Below are 14,677 nucleotides of genomic sequence, written 5' to 3'. Positions count from 1 at the left end.
TCCTGTCAGTTCCATCTTCACAAAATCACTAAAATTCAACCTTTTCTCTCCATCCAAAGTGCTACTGTGTTAATACAATCACTCATCCTATCCCATGTGGATTACTGCATCCTTTTCCTTACTTATCTCCCAGCCTCCTGTCTCTCCCCAATCCAGTCCACACTTCACTCTGCTGCCTGGATCATTTTTCTACAAAAACATTCAGGACTTGTCACCCCATTCCTCAAAAAACTCCAGTGGTTGTCCCTCCACCTCTGCATCAAACAAAAACTCCTCACCAGCTTTAAAACACTCTTGTCACCTTGCCCCCTCCTACCTCGCTTGGCTACACTCCTACTACAACCCAGCCTGCATACTTCGCTCTTCTAATGCTAACCTTCACACTGTGCCCCGATCTCGTCTATTTCACTGTTGTCCCCTTGCTCACATCCTGCCCACATCACTCCTCAAATCTGACAGACAATTACTCTCCCCGCTTCAAAACCTTATTGAAAGCACATCTCCTCCAAGAGGCCTACCCCGACTAACCCCCCTCCCCACTTTCCTCTTCTCCAACTCCCTTCTATGTCACCCTGACTTGCTCCCTTTTTTCTGCCCCCCACCCAACCCCACAGCACTTATGTATGTATCTGTAATTTATATTAATGTCTGTCTCCCCACCTCTAGATTATAAACTCGTTGTGGGCAGGGAATGTGTCTGTTCATTGTGTATTGCACTCTCCCAAGTGCTTAGTGCTCTGCACACAGTAAGCACTTGATAAATATGATTGAATGAATACAAGATAATCGAGTTGGACACAGTCCCTGTCCCACATAGGGCTCATGGTCATAATCCCCATTTTACAAATAAGATAACTGAGGCACAGAGACACTGAGTGACTTGTCCAAAGTTACACAGCATACAAGTGGTGGAGCCAAGGTTAGAACCCAGGTCCTCTGATTCCCAGGTCCATGCTCTCTCCAATAGGCCATGCTGCTTCCCTTTGAAAGGTATCTCCCCAAATTTCTTAGAAAAATGACTTGTAATTTGTCCATCAATGGGATTGAAATTAATCCCATTTCAGATTATCTGGAAATGTTCTTATATTAAAGATGAAATTACATACAGTTACTTGGCTGGTAGTAGTAGTAGTAATAGTAGTGGTATTTACTGAACACTTACGAGGGGCAAGATACTGTACTTAGTGCTTGGGAAAGTACAACATAAAACAGCATTCTCTCTGCACTGAGAGCTTTTATTCTTGTGGTGGAGACAGCCATAAAAATAAATATATATTGAGTAATCAGATTTCCAGTAGGATAATTGACAGTGCAATTGATTATACCAACTTTGTTGTTTTACACTCTACCAAACACTTAATATAGTGCTCTGCAAACAGTCAGTTGTATTTATTGAATGCTGATTGATTTTTTATGCTCAAGAGAGAAGCAGCGTGGTTTAGTGGGAAGAGCATGGGCTTGGGAGTCAGGGGTCGTGGGTTCTAATCCCTGCTCTGCCACTTGTCAGCTGTGTGACTTTGGGCAAGTCGCTTAACTTCTCTGTGCCTCAGTTACCTCATCTGTAAAATGGGGATTAAGACTGTGAGCCCCAGGTGTGACAACCTGATTATCTTGTATCTACCCTAGTGCTTAGAACAGTGCTTGGCATATAGTAAGCACTTAACAAATGCCATCATTATTATCATTAAGTGCTGAAGATCAGGACACAGGTTATAAACAACTAAATATGTTCTTAAAATGGCTGCTATTGCTGCTATATCAATCAATCAATCATATTTATTGAGCGCTTACTATGTGCAGAGCACTGTACTAAGTGCTTGGGAAGTACAAATTGGCAACATATAGAGACAATCCCTACCCAACATTGGGCTCACAGTCTAAAAGGGGGAGACAGAGAACAAAACCAAACATACTAACAAAATAAAATAAATAGAATTAGGGTGTGGGATTTAATGGGCAAGTGCTTGTTGGCAAAAATGAGATTTTAGGAGATCAAGCATGGTAGGAGGTAGGCTACTGTTGGATTAGGTTGGGAAAGGAGATACAGGCTAGGGGAACAGTTTGAACAAGGGGATGGGTGGAAGAGTTGAGAACAAAGTATTGGATAGAGAACAGGCCTGGGCGTCAGAAGGTCATGGGTTCTAATCCTGGCTCTGCCACTTTCCTGCAGTGTTACCTTGGGCAAGTCACTTCACTTCTCTGGGCCTCAGTTACCTCATCTGTAAAGTGGGGATTGAGACCGTGGGCCCCATGTGGGACAGGGACTATGTCCAACCTGATTTGCTTGTATCCACCCCAGTGCTTAGTACAGTGCTTGGCACATAGTAAGTGCTTAACAAATACGACAGTACCAAATACCACTTTACAGTTAGCACATGAGGAATGAAGAGAATGAGTTGGGAGGTAGTAGTAAAGGGAGCTGATATTCATGATAGGGAGAAGGAGGAGAGCCTTGAAGAGCTTAATCAGTTTTTGCATGATCCAAAAGGGAAATGGAAAGCAAATCAATCCATTGTATTTAATGAGAAACTGCTGTGCTTAGAGCACAGTTTTAAGCACTTGGGAAGCTGAATAGAATTAGAAGACATGATTCCTTGCCTTCAAAGAGCTTACAATATGGTAGATCTAGAAGTTTTGAGGAGAGGGATGTGATGAGTGATGCTTCAATAAGATGATCCTTGCAGCAGAGTGTACTACAGATTGGAAGAGGGAGAGGCTGTAAATTTATCGTGGGTGGAGAACATGCCTACCAACTCTGTTATATTGTACTATCCCATTTGCTTTGAACACTATAATATATGATAAGTGCTCATTAAAGTGCTCAGTGCTCAAGAAGCAGCACTGGCCTGGGAGTGTGAGCCCACTGTTGGGTAGGGACCGCCTCTATATGTTGCCAACTTGTACTTCCCAAGCGCTTAGTACAGTGCTCTGCACACAGTAAGTGCTCAATAAATACAATTGAAAGAATGAATGAATGACCTGGGTTCTAATTCAGGCTCCTCCACTTGTCTGCTGGGTGTTCTTGCATAAATCACTTAATTTCTCTGTTCCTCAGTTATCTCATCTGTAAAATGGGGATCAAGACTGTGAGCCTTATGTGAGACATGGATTGTATCCAACCTCATTAGCTATTTGTTATTCTATTTTATTTTATTAATGGTGTGTATATATCTATGATTCTATTTATATATTTTGATGCTATTGATACCTATCAACTTGTTTTGTTTTGTTGTCTTTCACCCCCTTCTAGACTGTGAGCCTGTTGTTGGCTAGAAATTGTCTCTGTTTCCGAATTGCACTTTCCAAGTGCTTAATACAGTGCTCTGCACACGATAAGTGCTCAATAAATACAATTGAGTGAATGAATGAATTAGCTTATATCTGCCCCAGCACTTAGTACAATGCCTGGCACATAGTAAGTACTTAACAAATATCATACAAAATTAAAATAAATGCAATTGATTGGAGGCAGGGATACCAATGAGATTGAGGAGCCTAGCCATTTGATATCATCATCAATCGTATTTATTGAGTGCTTACTGTGTGCAGAGCACTGTACTAAGCGCTTGGGAAGTACAAGTTGGCAACATATAGAGACAGTCCCTACCCATCAGTGGGCTCACAGTCTAAAAGGATATGATATGAGATGTTTATGATATGAGAGTTTAGGGGTAGCATTTTGAAGAGGGATGGGTGGATGTGTGAAATGTTGTGTAGGAAGAACTGTCTGGATTTAGCAGTAGATTTAGTGTAGTAGTTGTAATAGTGATAACATTTCTTAAAAGCTTACTCTGTAAAAAGCACTGGACTAAGTGCTGGGAAAGAATATATGGGTGAGAATGAGACAGGATTTCTGGCTCTTCAAGGGTCTACAAGTCTAAGAATAAAAGAGGAGAAGGACTGGCAACAGACACATAAAGCAAAAATAAAGTAAGAACAAAATCAGCATAAAGGATGAGGACAGGGATAAATAAAAAAATAAAATAAGCAATGGGGTATAATGGCTAACACAACAGAGTTTCAGACTCAGAATCCTGTAGTCAAAGCCACAGCTGTAGCCTTCCCAACATTCTGCATTCTCTGGAGGTGGCCTGCTGTCATGACCTCTGTCCTTTCTGCCAGGGCAAAGTCAGACTTGAAAGACGGTGTGGAGTCCATTCTGACACCAAGTTTGTGGACTTTTTGGGAAGATAGGATGGTGATATCCCCAATCAAAATGGGGAAGTTAGGAGGGGGCATAGGTTTAGGAGGAAAGGTGAGATGTTCAAATTAAGATATTTTGGATTTTAAGAGCCAGTAGGACATACAAGTGTAGATTCCTTCGAGGCAAGAGGAGAAGCAGAATTATAGGTTAGATGTAAGGTTGAGACTGTAGAGATAAATTTGAGTCACCTTTATAAGCGTAGGAGCTGAAGCCATGTGATCAGATGAAGCAGCTTAGCCTAATGGATAGAGCATGGGCCTGGGAATCAGAAGGACCTGGGTTCTAATCCTGGCTCTGCCAATCAATCTGCGCATCAGGCAGAAACTCCTCACCCAGGGCTTCAAGGCTCTCCATCACCTCGCCCCCTCCTACCTCACCTCCCTTCTCTCCTTCTACAGCCCACCCCACACCCTCCGCTCCTCTGCTGCTAATCTCCTCAACGTACCTCGTTCTCGCCTGTCCTGCCATCGACCCCCGGCCCACGTCATCCCCCGGGCCTGGAATGCCCTCCCTCTGCCCATCCGCCAAGCTAGCTCTCTTCCTCCCTTCAAGGCCCTACTGAGAGCTCACCTCCTCCAGGAGGCCTTCCCAGACTGAGCCCCTTCCTTCCTCTCCCCCTCGTCCCCCTCTCCATCCCCCCATCTTACCTCCTTCCCTTCCCCACAGCACCTGTATATATGTTTGTACATATTTATTTCTCTATTTATTTATTTATTTATTTTGCTTGTACATATCTATTCTATTCATTTTATTTTCTTGGTATGTTTGGTTTTGCTCTCTGTCTCCCCCTTTTAGACTGTGAGCCCACTATTGGGTAGGGACTGTCTCTATATGTTGCCAACTTGTACTTCCCAAGCACTTAGTACAGTGCTCTGCACACAGTAAGCGCTCAATAAATACGATTGATGATGATGCTGTGTGACCTTGGGCAACACACTTCATTTCACTCTGGCTTGATTCCCTCATCAGATAAATGGGGATTTAGACTGTGACTCCCATGTGGGATAGGGACCGAGTCCAACCTGATTACATTGTATCTATCTGAGTGCTTAGTACAGTACTTGGCACATAGTACGTGCTTAACAAATGACCAAAGTTGTTGTTGTTATTATGAACTCTCTGAGAGAGAGGAAAATAGTAGTGGAAGAAGAGACGGGAACCTAAAATGGAGCCTTTTGGGACTTCTAGAGTTAGGAACTCAGAGATGAGACAAAGAAAGTGAACAAAGCTGAGGAAGAGGGAGCAGAGAGGTAGGAGAAGCAAGTTAAAAGGGTAACATTGCTGGGTGTACATCAGGCTGAGAGAAGTACCTTTCCAAACTTATATTACAATATTCTGCACACAGTGTGTTCAGTCAGTACAACTTATTGATTACACAAACATTCAGAATCCTGGAAACTCAGTTACAAGGATTTCTTTTCTTTTTCTCGATTCTTAAAGTGTTATACTCTTCTTGACCTAGACCAAGGACTTGATGGGAATTTTCTGAGCACCACATCTCATGCATTATTCACAGAGGAACCCTGCACATCTTGTAAACGACCTCACTAAGAGGTTAAACAGGAATGGAAGGTCTTGGAATCAATGGGAGTGAATCAACACTTGGGATATAACTTTTGCATAGCGGCGATGTGATTTTGCATCGCTTCTGGATAGCGGCGATGTGATTTATTTCCTACATCTTATGTTTTCTCTAAGGAAAAACTAGTAATAGTTTCAAGTAATAGAGAACCATTATTTTGGAACAACAGTTAACAGTTCATACAATATGTTGATATAAATATTACATGAAAAGATTCACACGGATGAGATGTATGAATTTTGTTCAGATTTTAAAGTCTAATATGCTTATTGATGACTTTTTCAGTGAAGTAATTAGATTAACAAATTATTGTCAGTCTATACTTCACCCTGCTGCCTGGATTATGTTTCTATAGAAACACTCTGGGCATGGCACCCCCCTCCTCAAAAATCTCCAGTGGTTGCCTATCAACCTTCGTATCAAGCTAAAACGCCTCACTGTTGGCTTCAAAGCTGTCCATCACCTTGCTCCCTCCTACCTCACCTCCCTTCTCCTTCTGCAGCCCAGCCCGCACACTTCGCTCCTCAGCTGCAAGCCTCCTCACTGTGTCTCGTTCTTGCCTGTCCCACTGTCGACCACTGACCCACGTCCTACCTCTGGCATGGAATGCCCTCCCTTCTCACATCCATCAAACTAGCTCTCTTCACCGCCTTCAAAGCCCTACTGAGAGCTCACCTCCTCCAGGAGAACTTCCCAGACTGAGCCCCCTTTTCCTCTGCTCCTCCTCCTCCCCTCCCCATCACCTCTACTCACTCCCCCTGCTCTACTCCCTTCCCTGCCCCACAGCACATGTGTACATATGTGCATGTTTATTATTCAATTTATTTTATTAATGATGTAGTGTAGTGGTAATGCCCCAGCCCCGACCCACTCTTCCATGCTCTGCTTCTTAGTATACATTCTTAGAATTCTGTCTCATCCCTCTGGGTGAGCAAGCCATTTACCCAGGATGTCTATCTGATTGGGAACAGTTCCTGTTCAGCAACCAGTGTAGCCTTGCTGAGGGTTGCTTATACGAAGGCCCCTTTTACAAGTTAGCCCTCCCTGTGTTCCCAGAATGTAGTTATAAACAACTGATAGCTCATAGTCTGTGGTGGCTAGATAAACCCCGCCCATAGCATCGGGGTTTGTGGTGTGCTGTTTGGGGCCCTGCCACCACCCAAGGCTGGTCTGTGAGTATACTTCCTCAAAATAAACCTCTATAACTCAGCACACTGGCGTGGTTTGCCTCCTTCTCCGGAATTCCTGGGCCATCCCATTACGCAGGGACAGCATTGGGCAGAATTTGCCGGAAGATGTGTATATAGCTATAATTCTGTTTACTTTGCTGCTATTAATGCCTGTCTACTTGTTTTGTTTTGTTGTCTGTCTCCCCCTTTAGACTGTGAGTCCATTGTTAGATAGGGATTGTCTCTATCTGTTTCCAAATTGTACTTTCCAAGAGCTTAGTACAGTGCTCTGCACACCATTAACCCTCAATAAATAGGACTGAATGAATGAAGAGGCAATGTAAATTATTCACCAATGTTTTATATGTGAGATATGACATGGAAATAAAATTGTTTTTCATGAGTTTTCCAACACTTCTGTAAAAATATAAAAGGAAAGGTCAAGATCAGACTCTTTATTAAAAATGATTTCTTATTGGAATTGATTCTGATTCTGATTTGACTGTAGAGGAAGAATACAATTCTCTTTTCTCTAGTTATCTTGCTGTGATTTTCATAAATCTGTAGTCATTTTTTCCCCTTTCCTCCCAGAACGTGTTTCTCTACTGGGTGATCAGTACATTTGGTATTGTGTAGTTCAGCCATACTGAAATGTGGAAGTTTTTTAAGCAAGTCTTTCATTGTAACATTGAATTGAATGTCACCTAGACATATGGCTGCCATTTTACATTTTCATTCAAGCCAGCCTTCCCTAAATAATACTGTGATTTACTCTTACATTCCAGAAGCCAGCTTGTTGTTCTTATAATTTCAGAAGTAATGTCTGAAGAGACATGGGTTTGGTTTTGGTTTCCTAAGTTTATAACTTTGGTTGTTTTTTTTTCCTACGTTGGGGTTAGGAACAGAAGAAAAATCTATTCCTCAATTCCTTCTGGAAGAAAATGGATTCCAGTGACAAAATGATAGTGAAGGGATGGAAATGAGGCATTTTTAGATTGAGTTAAAGTTTCTTGTTTTGCCAGTGGCCCTTGAGGAGCTTTCTGTCTTGGGTGAGGTGTGTGTTAATCCTGCTGCTATTTGTGGAGCTATGTGTAGCATACCCAAAGCTTGGAATATTTGAATTAAATTTACCTTGGCCTGAGGCTCATGGAAAGCAGTGGCATATTCCAGGGACTACTTCCAAACTTTCCTGGCCTTAACCTGAAATGTTCCTTTCATTATGTTTCAGGGGGAAGGGTAGGTTTTATTTTAAATGAGTGCTACAAAAAGCTGAAAAACCAGAGTACTAATGAATTTTCAGGGTGGCATTTTGTTTTCTTTGATCCACCTGTGAAAGTTCCACAATGATTAGTGCAGTAGAATTGCATAAAGAAAGGCGCATTTCTGATGCCTTTCCCAAATCCAACTCCACTCAAGTTGTTTTTATTAATAGTAGTAATAATAATAATAATGGTTTTCGTTAAGTGCTTAGTATGCGCCAGGCACGTTTCCCATTTAGAAGGATTAATGTAACTTCCAAGGGTGAAATTAATTGAGACCTGGCATTTGACAAAAATTAAACCTTCAGTAACCATAATGGAACCCTATTCTGGATTGAAACTCCTGAGTGGCAAGTGTTGACATTTGTTTTAAGAGATCAGGGTTCTAAAAAAAATCTCTTCTCCCATTTCACAGCCAGTGAAGGTGATTACTGGCGCCTCTTAAATCCAGGAGAATATGTGGTAACTGCAAAAGCAGAAGGCTTTACCTCCTCAACAAAGAACTGTGCAGTTGGCTATGATATGGGAGCTACCTGGTGTGACTTTACTCTCAACAAAACCAATCTGGCAAGAATTAAAGAAATTATGAAGAAGTTTGGAAAGCAGCCCATCAGTCTGTCATTCAGGAGAATGAAACAGAGAGCTAGACAGAGGCGTCAGTGAATAGGAACTGCGTATAAAAGATGGATTGACAAGCTCTCCTGAAATCAGAATCAGTTATATCAGTAGTTACATAAGCAATGTGTTAATGTATTTTTTTGTTATATTGTTACTCAAGGTGTGCCAGTTAGTTTGCATTGTAATAAGGTTCCAGAGACCTAAGCTGAGAATACTTCTAGTTTTGGTTCTTAATTTACTTGAATTTACTTGACTGAGCAGCAGGGTAACATTACTTGGGAAAAGGAAACCAGTCAAAGTCAGATCTGGTCATTTTAGGGCATTCTCTTCTAAACTGGAAGAACAAACAATGTATCACTCATTTGTGTGACAAAAAGAGTATAGTGTTCACTTTCCAGTACTGCATTGTTGATACCACAGTTATTGCTAGTTCACTGTTACTACACAATTATTTTGCTTCTTACTATGTTCTTTGTTACCTTGAAAGGAAGCTGTCATAAATATTAAAGCATTCAAAATTGTGGAAAATAAAATCAACAATAAAAAAACCACAGGTGAAACAAGAATGTGTCTGCTGCCATTATTTACTTTTTTTTCTTTCTGCAAAAAGTTTGATACATGAAAATGAATACAGGTGACAAAATAAAAACATTAGAAATGAGTATAGATTGTGTATCTTTGTAAATGAAATCTGTCATTTTACTTTGCCAGCCGAACCTTTCGAAAACTGTTAGATTTAATTATATTGTGTCTACTCCAATGCTTAGTAGTGTTTGGCATAGTAAGCACTTAACAAATACAATAATTATTTTTACAAGTTTATCATTATTATTAAGATAATAACAATAACTGTGCCCAGTAGTAGTGAGGGAAGCAAAGCACTACAGCTTGTGTTGCTTCAATTTTTTGTCCTTTGATTCAGGTATGCAGGATGTTCCAAAAGGTACAACATGTATTTGCAGTTGAACTGAATTTCCTTTACCAAAAATGGAGAGTTAGGGTTCAGCTCTTCAGGCCAATTAGTTGTCACAGAATTTAATTTAAACCAAAAAACCCCACCAGACCTCAGTTCGAAGATCAATTCAGTAACTGAATGATCATTCAGTAATTGAGGCTTGACATTTTTAAAATTGCTTATTACAATCAAAAATTTAGTCGAGGGGGTAAGGGGAATATAAAGTAATGCAAACCCATTTCATTAGCCTCCTCTCCACAAAAAAATGGGGATAAAGTGTTCTAGAAATATTGTAAAACAGAGCGGTAAAATAATAAATGGGCTATGTGTGACTGTTAACTCCTTGGCCAGGCTAAACTTAGTTCACTAGTGTTGGAGGGGCTGGTGGTGAGTGATAAGAAGCAGTTGGCTATACAAACACACCAGATACCACCCTGCACTACTGACCCTGGAGAGCTGGGTGAACAAGAAGTCCAAACAATTAAAATGGAATGAGTAAATTCTGACGGGTCATGTCACACAATTCCTTTCTCCTGCAAATATGGCCAATGGTAAGGGAGAAGATTTGGAAGTAGCAGGGTATATCTGGGTCTCCATGAACTCTTTGTAATAGTTTGAAGCTCTGTCGCACCCATGTGGCTAATCACCTCTACCCAGAGTGGGGAACGTCCACTCTGCCAGATCTTGTGTGGTGCCCAGTGACCAATTGGACCTCTCCACTGGAACAAGAAGTGGGTATTCCCACAAAAGATCTTGACTCCTTTGGGGTGATTTGAAAGGTAGCCTGGGCAATGGTAACCCCAGGGTGATTTAAAAGGTAACCCATACTAAGGGGTGATTTGAAAGGTAGGCCGTGGCAAAGGAGATTTGAAAGTTATCCCTGGAGACAAACAGTGTCTTCTCCCCAGTTCCATCAGCTATTAAAAGTTGGGGAGGGGACTGTGCTTGACAGTGTACTTGCTGCTTCTTTTGTGTAGATTGCCTCGCGGGAATTCTTTGTCTTATAAATCTCAACAAACCTTTCTACTGCTCATAACCCTCGAGGCTGTGAGTCCATTTCTAACCCTCTCAACTGCAAAGTCATGAGTTACCCTTGCAACTGGTTCTGCCCAGCGACATAATTAGTGTCAGGAGTGGGATCAGAGGCACCCAAAAGGGAATGAAAGTTCATGGGGGTGGGATTCCCCTAGGTAGGACTCCAACTGGGTCGACCAGCATTCAATCAGTCAATCAATCAAGCTCTTGGGAGAATGCAACACAACAATATAACAGACACATTCTCTGCCCACAGTGAGCTTTGGAATTATCCAACAGGCTTGGTGGATGAGTTCACCACCTGGCAGGTAGCAGCCCACAGGAAGAAGGAGAAGGCTGCCATTTTCAGACTCCTCACAGTTGCACTACAGGCACTGGGGTACTGATAATGTTTCCCTACTCAAGAACCTCCATGGTTGCCCAACCACTTTGACATCAGACAGGAACTCCCTACCATCAGTTTAAAAGCACTCTATCACCTTACCCTCTCATCCCTCACCTTGTACTCTCCTACTACAACCCAGCCCACACACTTCACTTCTTTAATGCCAACCTACTCACTGTACCTTAATCTCATCTATCCTGCCTATGACCTCTCGCCACATCCTGCCTCTGTCCTGGAATGCCCTCCTTCCTCATAGCCAACAGACAATTATCTCTTTCCCTTCAAAGCCTTATTGAAGGTACATCTCCTCTAAGTGGCCTTACCTGACTGTCCTCTTTTCCTTTTCTTCCACTCCCTCCTGTATTTCCCTGACTTGTTCCCTTTATTAATCCCCTGCTCCAAGCCCCACAGCACTTGTGTACATATCTGTAATCAATGTATTCATATGAATGTTTGTTTCCCTCTCTATATTGTAAACTCAATGAGGGAAGGGAATGTGTCTGTTATATTGTCATACTGTACTCTCCCAAGCACCTAGTACAGATAGAGGAGTGGAAGAAGCTCCCATCAATCACGTATAGTGGGAAGTTCTCAGTTTGAGTGGATGCAGGGTGTCATATGGTGCAGGGTGCCAAACTGAAAAAAAGTATATTCCTCCTAAGGGAAATTCAATTCACCACATGCAAATAACTAAAATAGGTGTTCTTCCCAAAGGGAAAGTTCAGTTTGCAGTGTGGAATAAATTTTGGTTGTCACCCCCCTCCCCCCCCACCCCCGCACAACCACCACCACCAATTCTCTTCCCTTTGTTGCTGCTCTGGCCAGCCGGCTCATCTATACTCATGCCTGAGGGTTAAGATGAGTCACCATGGCTCCCCTCCAACTTGAAAGGTGGTGTGATGGGGAGCAGAGTCAGGAAAGCACAGTTTCCTAAGGGTATGGATCGGTGGACAGACCCAAAAGATAAAATGTGACCAGTCACATCTTGGCTAGGCTAACAAGCTTAGCTCGCAAATGCTGGAGAGGTTGGAGCAATAGGAAGCAGTCGGCTATACAAACACACACCATAGCTCCCGGTGCTACCAACTCCAGTGAGCTGGTGAACAATGAAGCCGACTAATTAGACTGGAATGAGAAAATTCCAACGGGTTTTGTGTGACTTGTCAGGCCTTGGCCAGGCAAACAAGCTTAAGCTCACTAACCCCAGAGGGTCTGGCAGTGAGTGAAAGAAAGCAAACACTCCCTATACCTCCTGGCACTACCGACTCTGGAAGGACTGGGTGAGCAATAGGCCCAAAATATAAGACAAAATTGAATACATTCTGATGGATCTTGCTACACAATCCTTGTTCCCCCCAAAATAAGGTCAATGAAATGGAAGAGGATCAGGAAATAGCAAGGTATATTGGGGGAGGGGTCACCATGAACTCTTGTTAGTAGGTTGGAACTCTGTCACACCAACATGCCAAGTTGCCTCTACCCAGAATCAAGGATTCCCACTCTGTCATACCCTGTGTGATGCTGAGTGACCCATTGGACCTCCTTGCTCCAGCAAGGAGGAGTATCTCCTGGGTGATTTGAAAGGTAGCCTGGGCCTGGGTAATTTTGAAAGGTAGCCCTGGAGACTTGATGGTCAGGTGATTTGAAAGGTAGCCCCTAGAGCAACCAGTGTCTCCTTCCCATTTCCACCAGTTGCTCAAAATTGTAAACAATGTTGGCCACATAGGTGTATTCCTCCCAAGTGGAAAGTGCCCATGGGGCTGGAGCTAGGTGCTTTGCCACATGCAAGTAACTAAATAAGTGTATTCTTCCAGAAAGGGAAGTTCAGTTCACCACACAGAATAAATCTTGCATGCCTCAACCTTTCTGACCCCATCTCTCACTCTCACCATGCCAATCCTTAAACTCAACTCAGCTCAATGGGTGACATCTTTTCACACAATGCTTCCCCTTACTCCCCTAAATATGGCTAATGGAAAGGTAGAGGATTGGGAGGTAGCAGGGTATATCTGGGGAGGGATTTCCATGAACTCTTGTAGATTCTGTAGATAGTTGGAGCTCTGTCACACCAATGTGGCCAGTCACTTCTTTCCAGAATGGGGACTCCAACTCTGCCAGATCCTGTGTGGTGCTGAGTGATTGATCAGATCTCCTCACTAGAACATGGAGAAGTGAGCACTCCCACAAAGGATCTTGACACCCACACCATCCCCAACACCTGATATGATTTGAAAGGTAGCCTGGGCCAAAAGAGTGATTTGAAACAGGGTGATTTGAAAAGAGAGCTCTGGAGACAAATGGTGTGTTCTCCCCAGATCCACTGGCTGTTAGAAGTTGGGGACCATGATTACCAGTGTACTTACTGATTTTTAGCATAGGAATAACTTGGCTTTTTTGTGGATTACCATTAGGGTAGTCTTTGTCTTGTAAATCTCAATAAACCTACTTATTTCTGGTGCACACAACACTCCAGTCTGTGAGTCCATTTCCAGCCCTCTGATCCCTGAACTCAAGAGGTGCTCTGTGGCTGGTTCCAACTTGTGACACTATGCCAGACAGTGAATAACTATACACATTTGGTTTTAAGAAATCCTGGAAAACGAAAGCAGCAACCTGTCTACATATTTTGTTTTGTTTTGTTGCTGTCTCCACCTTCTAGACTGTGAGCCCATCTTTGGGTAGGAACTGTCTCTTTATGTTGCTGATTTGTACTTCCCAAGCGCTTAGTACAGTGCTCTGCACACAGTAAGCTCTCAATAAATAGGATTGAATGAATGAATGAATGAACAGCAACTACAACAACAACAAAAAGATAGAAACCTAAGCTTGCACGGTGGTCAATACCTTATTGAGTTATTTTGCTATTCAGTATCTCTATCAACAGTTCTACAGTTCTACCTCTCTACCCACTGATGCCCAAGTTTTGAAGATGGTGGCATAAAAGGGGACAAGGATTTTAAGTTGGGGTGTGAAGACTGGGAGGGGAGAGTTTTCAAAGAGTTTGTAGAAAATTTGAGGTTTTTCTTCCATGACTGAAAACTCTCAGATCTTGTCAGAGACCTGGGATGAGCAACCACGGGAGTTTTTTTGAAGAGTGGGGTGACATGTCCTGAACTTTTTTGTAGAAAAATGATCTGGGAAGCAGAGTGATGTATGGACTGGAGTGGGTAGAGACAGAAGGCTGGGAGATCAACAAGGAGGCTGATGCAGTAATTCATGTGGGATAAAATGAGCAATTGCATTAATGTAGCAGTTTGGAAGGAGAGGAAAGGGTGGATTTTAGCAATGTTGTGAAGGTGGAACTGGCAGCAAGCTCAGTTTGGGCAGGGGATATGTCTATTTATTATTGTTGTACTCTCCCAAGAACTTACTGCAGTGCTCTGCACATAGTAAGCGCTCAATAAATACAACTGAATGAATGAATGAATGAATGAGTGAATAACCCATCATCAAGGAAGAAAGGGACCCAG

At 42.5% G+C, this 14,677-nt stretch overlaps 1 protein-coding gene across 1 annotated transcript in view; it reads left to right on the top strand.

Annotated features, from left to right (window-relative positions):
- The window catches only part of CPXM2 (carboxypeptidase X, M14 family member 2), a 194,665-nt gene extending 185,267 nt beyond the window's left edge, over window positions 1-9,398 (top strand). The window contains exon 14 of the mRNA XM_038758418.1: window positions 8,630-9,398. Within this exon, the coding sequence (XP_038614346.1) occupies window positions 8,630-8,877 (248 nt within the window). The 3' untranslated portion in view covers window positions 8,878-9,398. The remainder of the gene's footprint in view (window positions 1-8,629) is intronic.
- The last annotated feature ends 5,279 nt before the right edge of the window (window positions 9,399-14,677 follow it).

This window comes from Tachyglossus aculeatus, chromosome 16, assembly GCF_015852505.1.
Source record: "Tachyglossus aculeatus isolate mTacAcu1 chromosome 16, mTacAcu1.pri, whole genome shotgun sequence".
NCBI classification, from domain to species: domain Eukaryota; kingdom Metazoa; phylum Chordata; class Mammalia; order Monotremata; family Tachyglossidae; genus Tachyglossus; species Tachyglossus aculeatus.
Note: the sequence above shows the minus strand (reverse complement) of the source record. Positions and strands in the feature narration are given on the sequence as shown.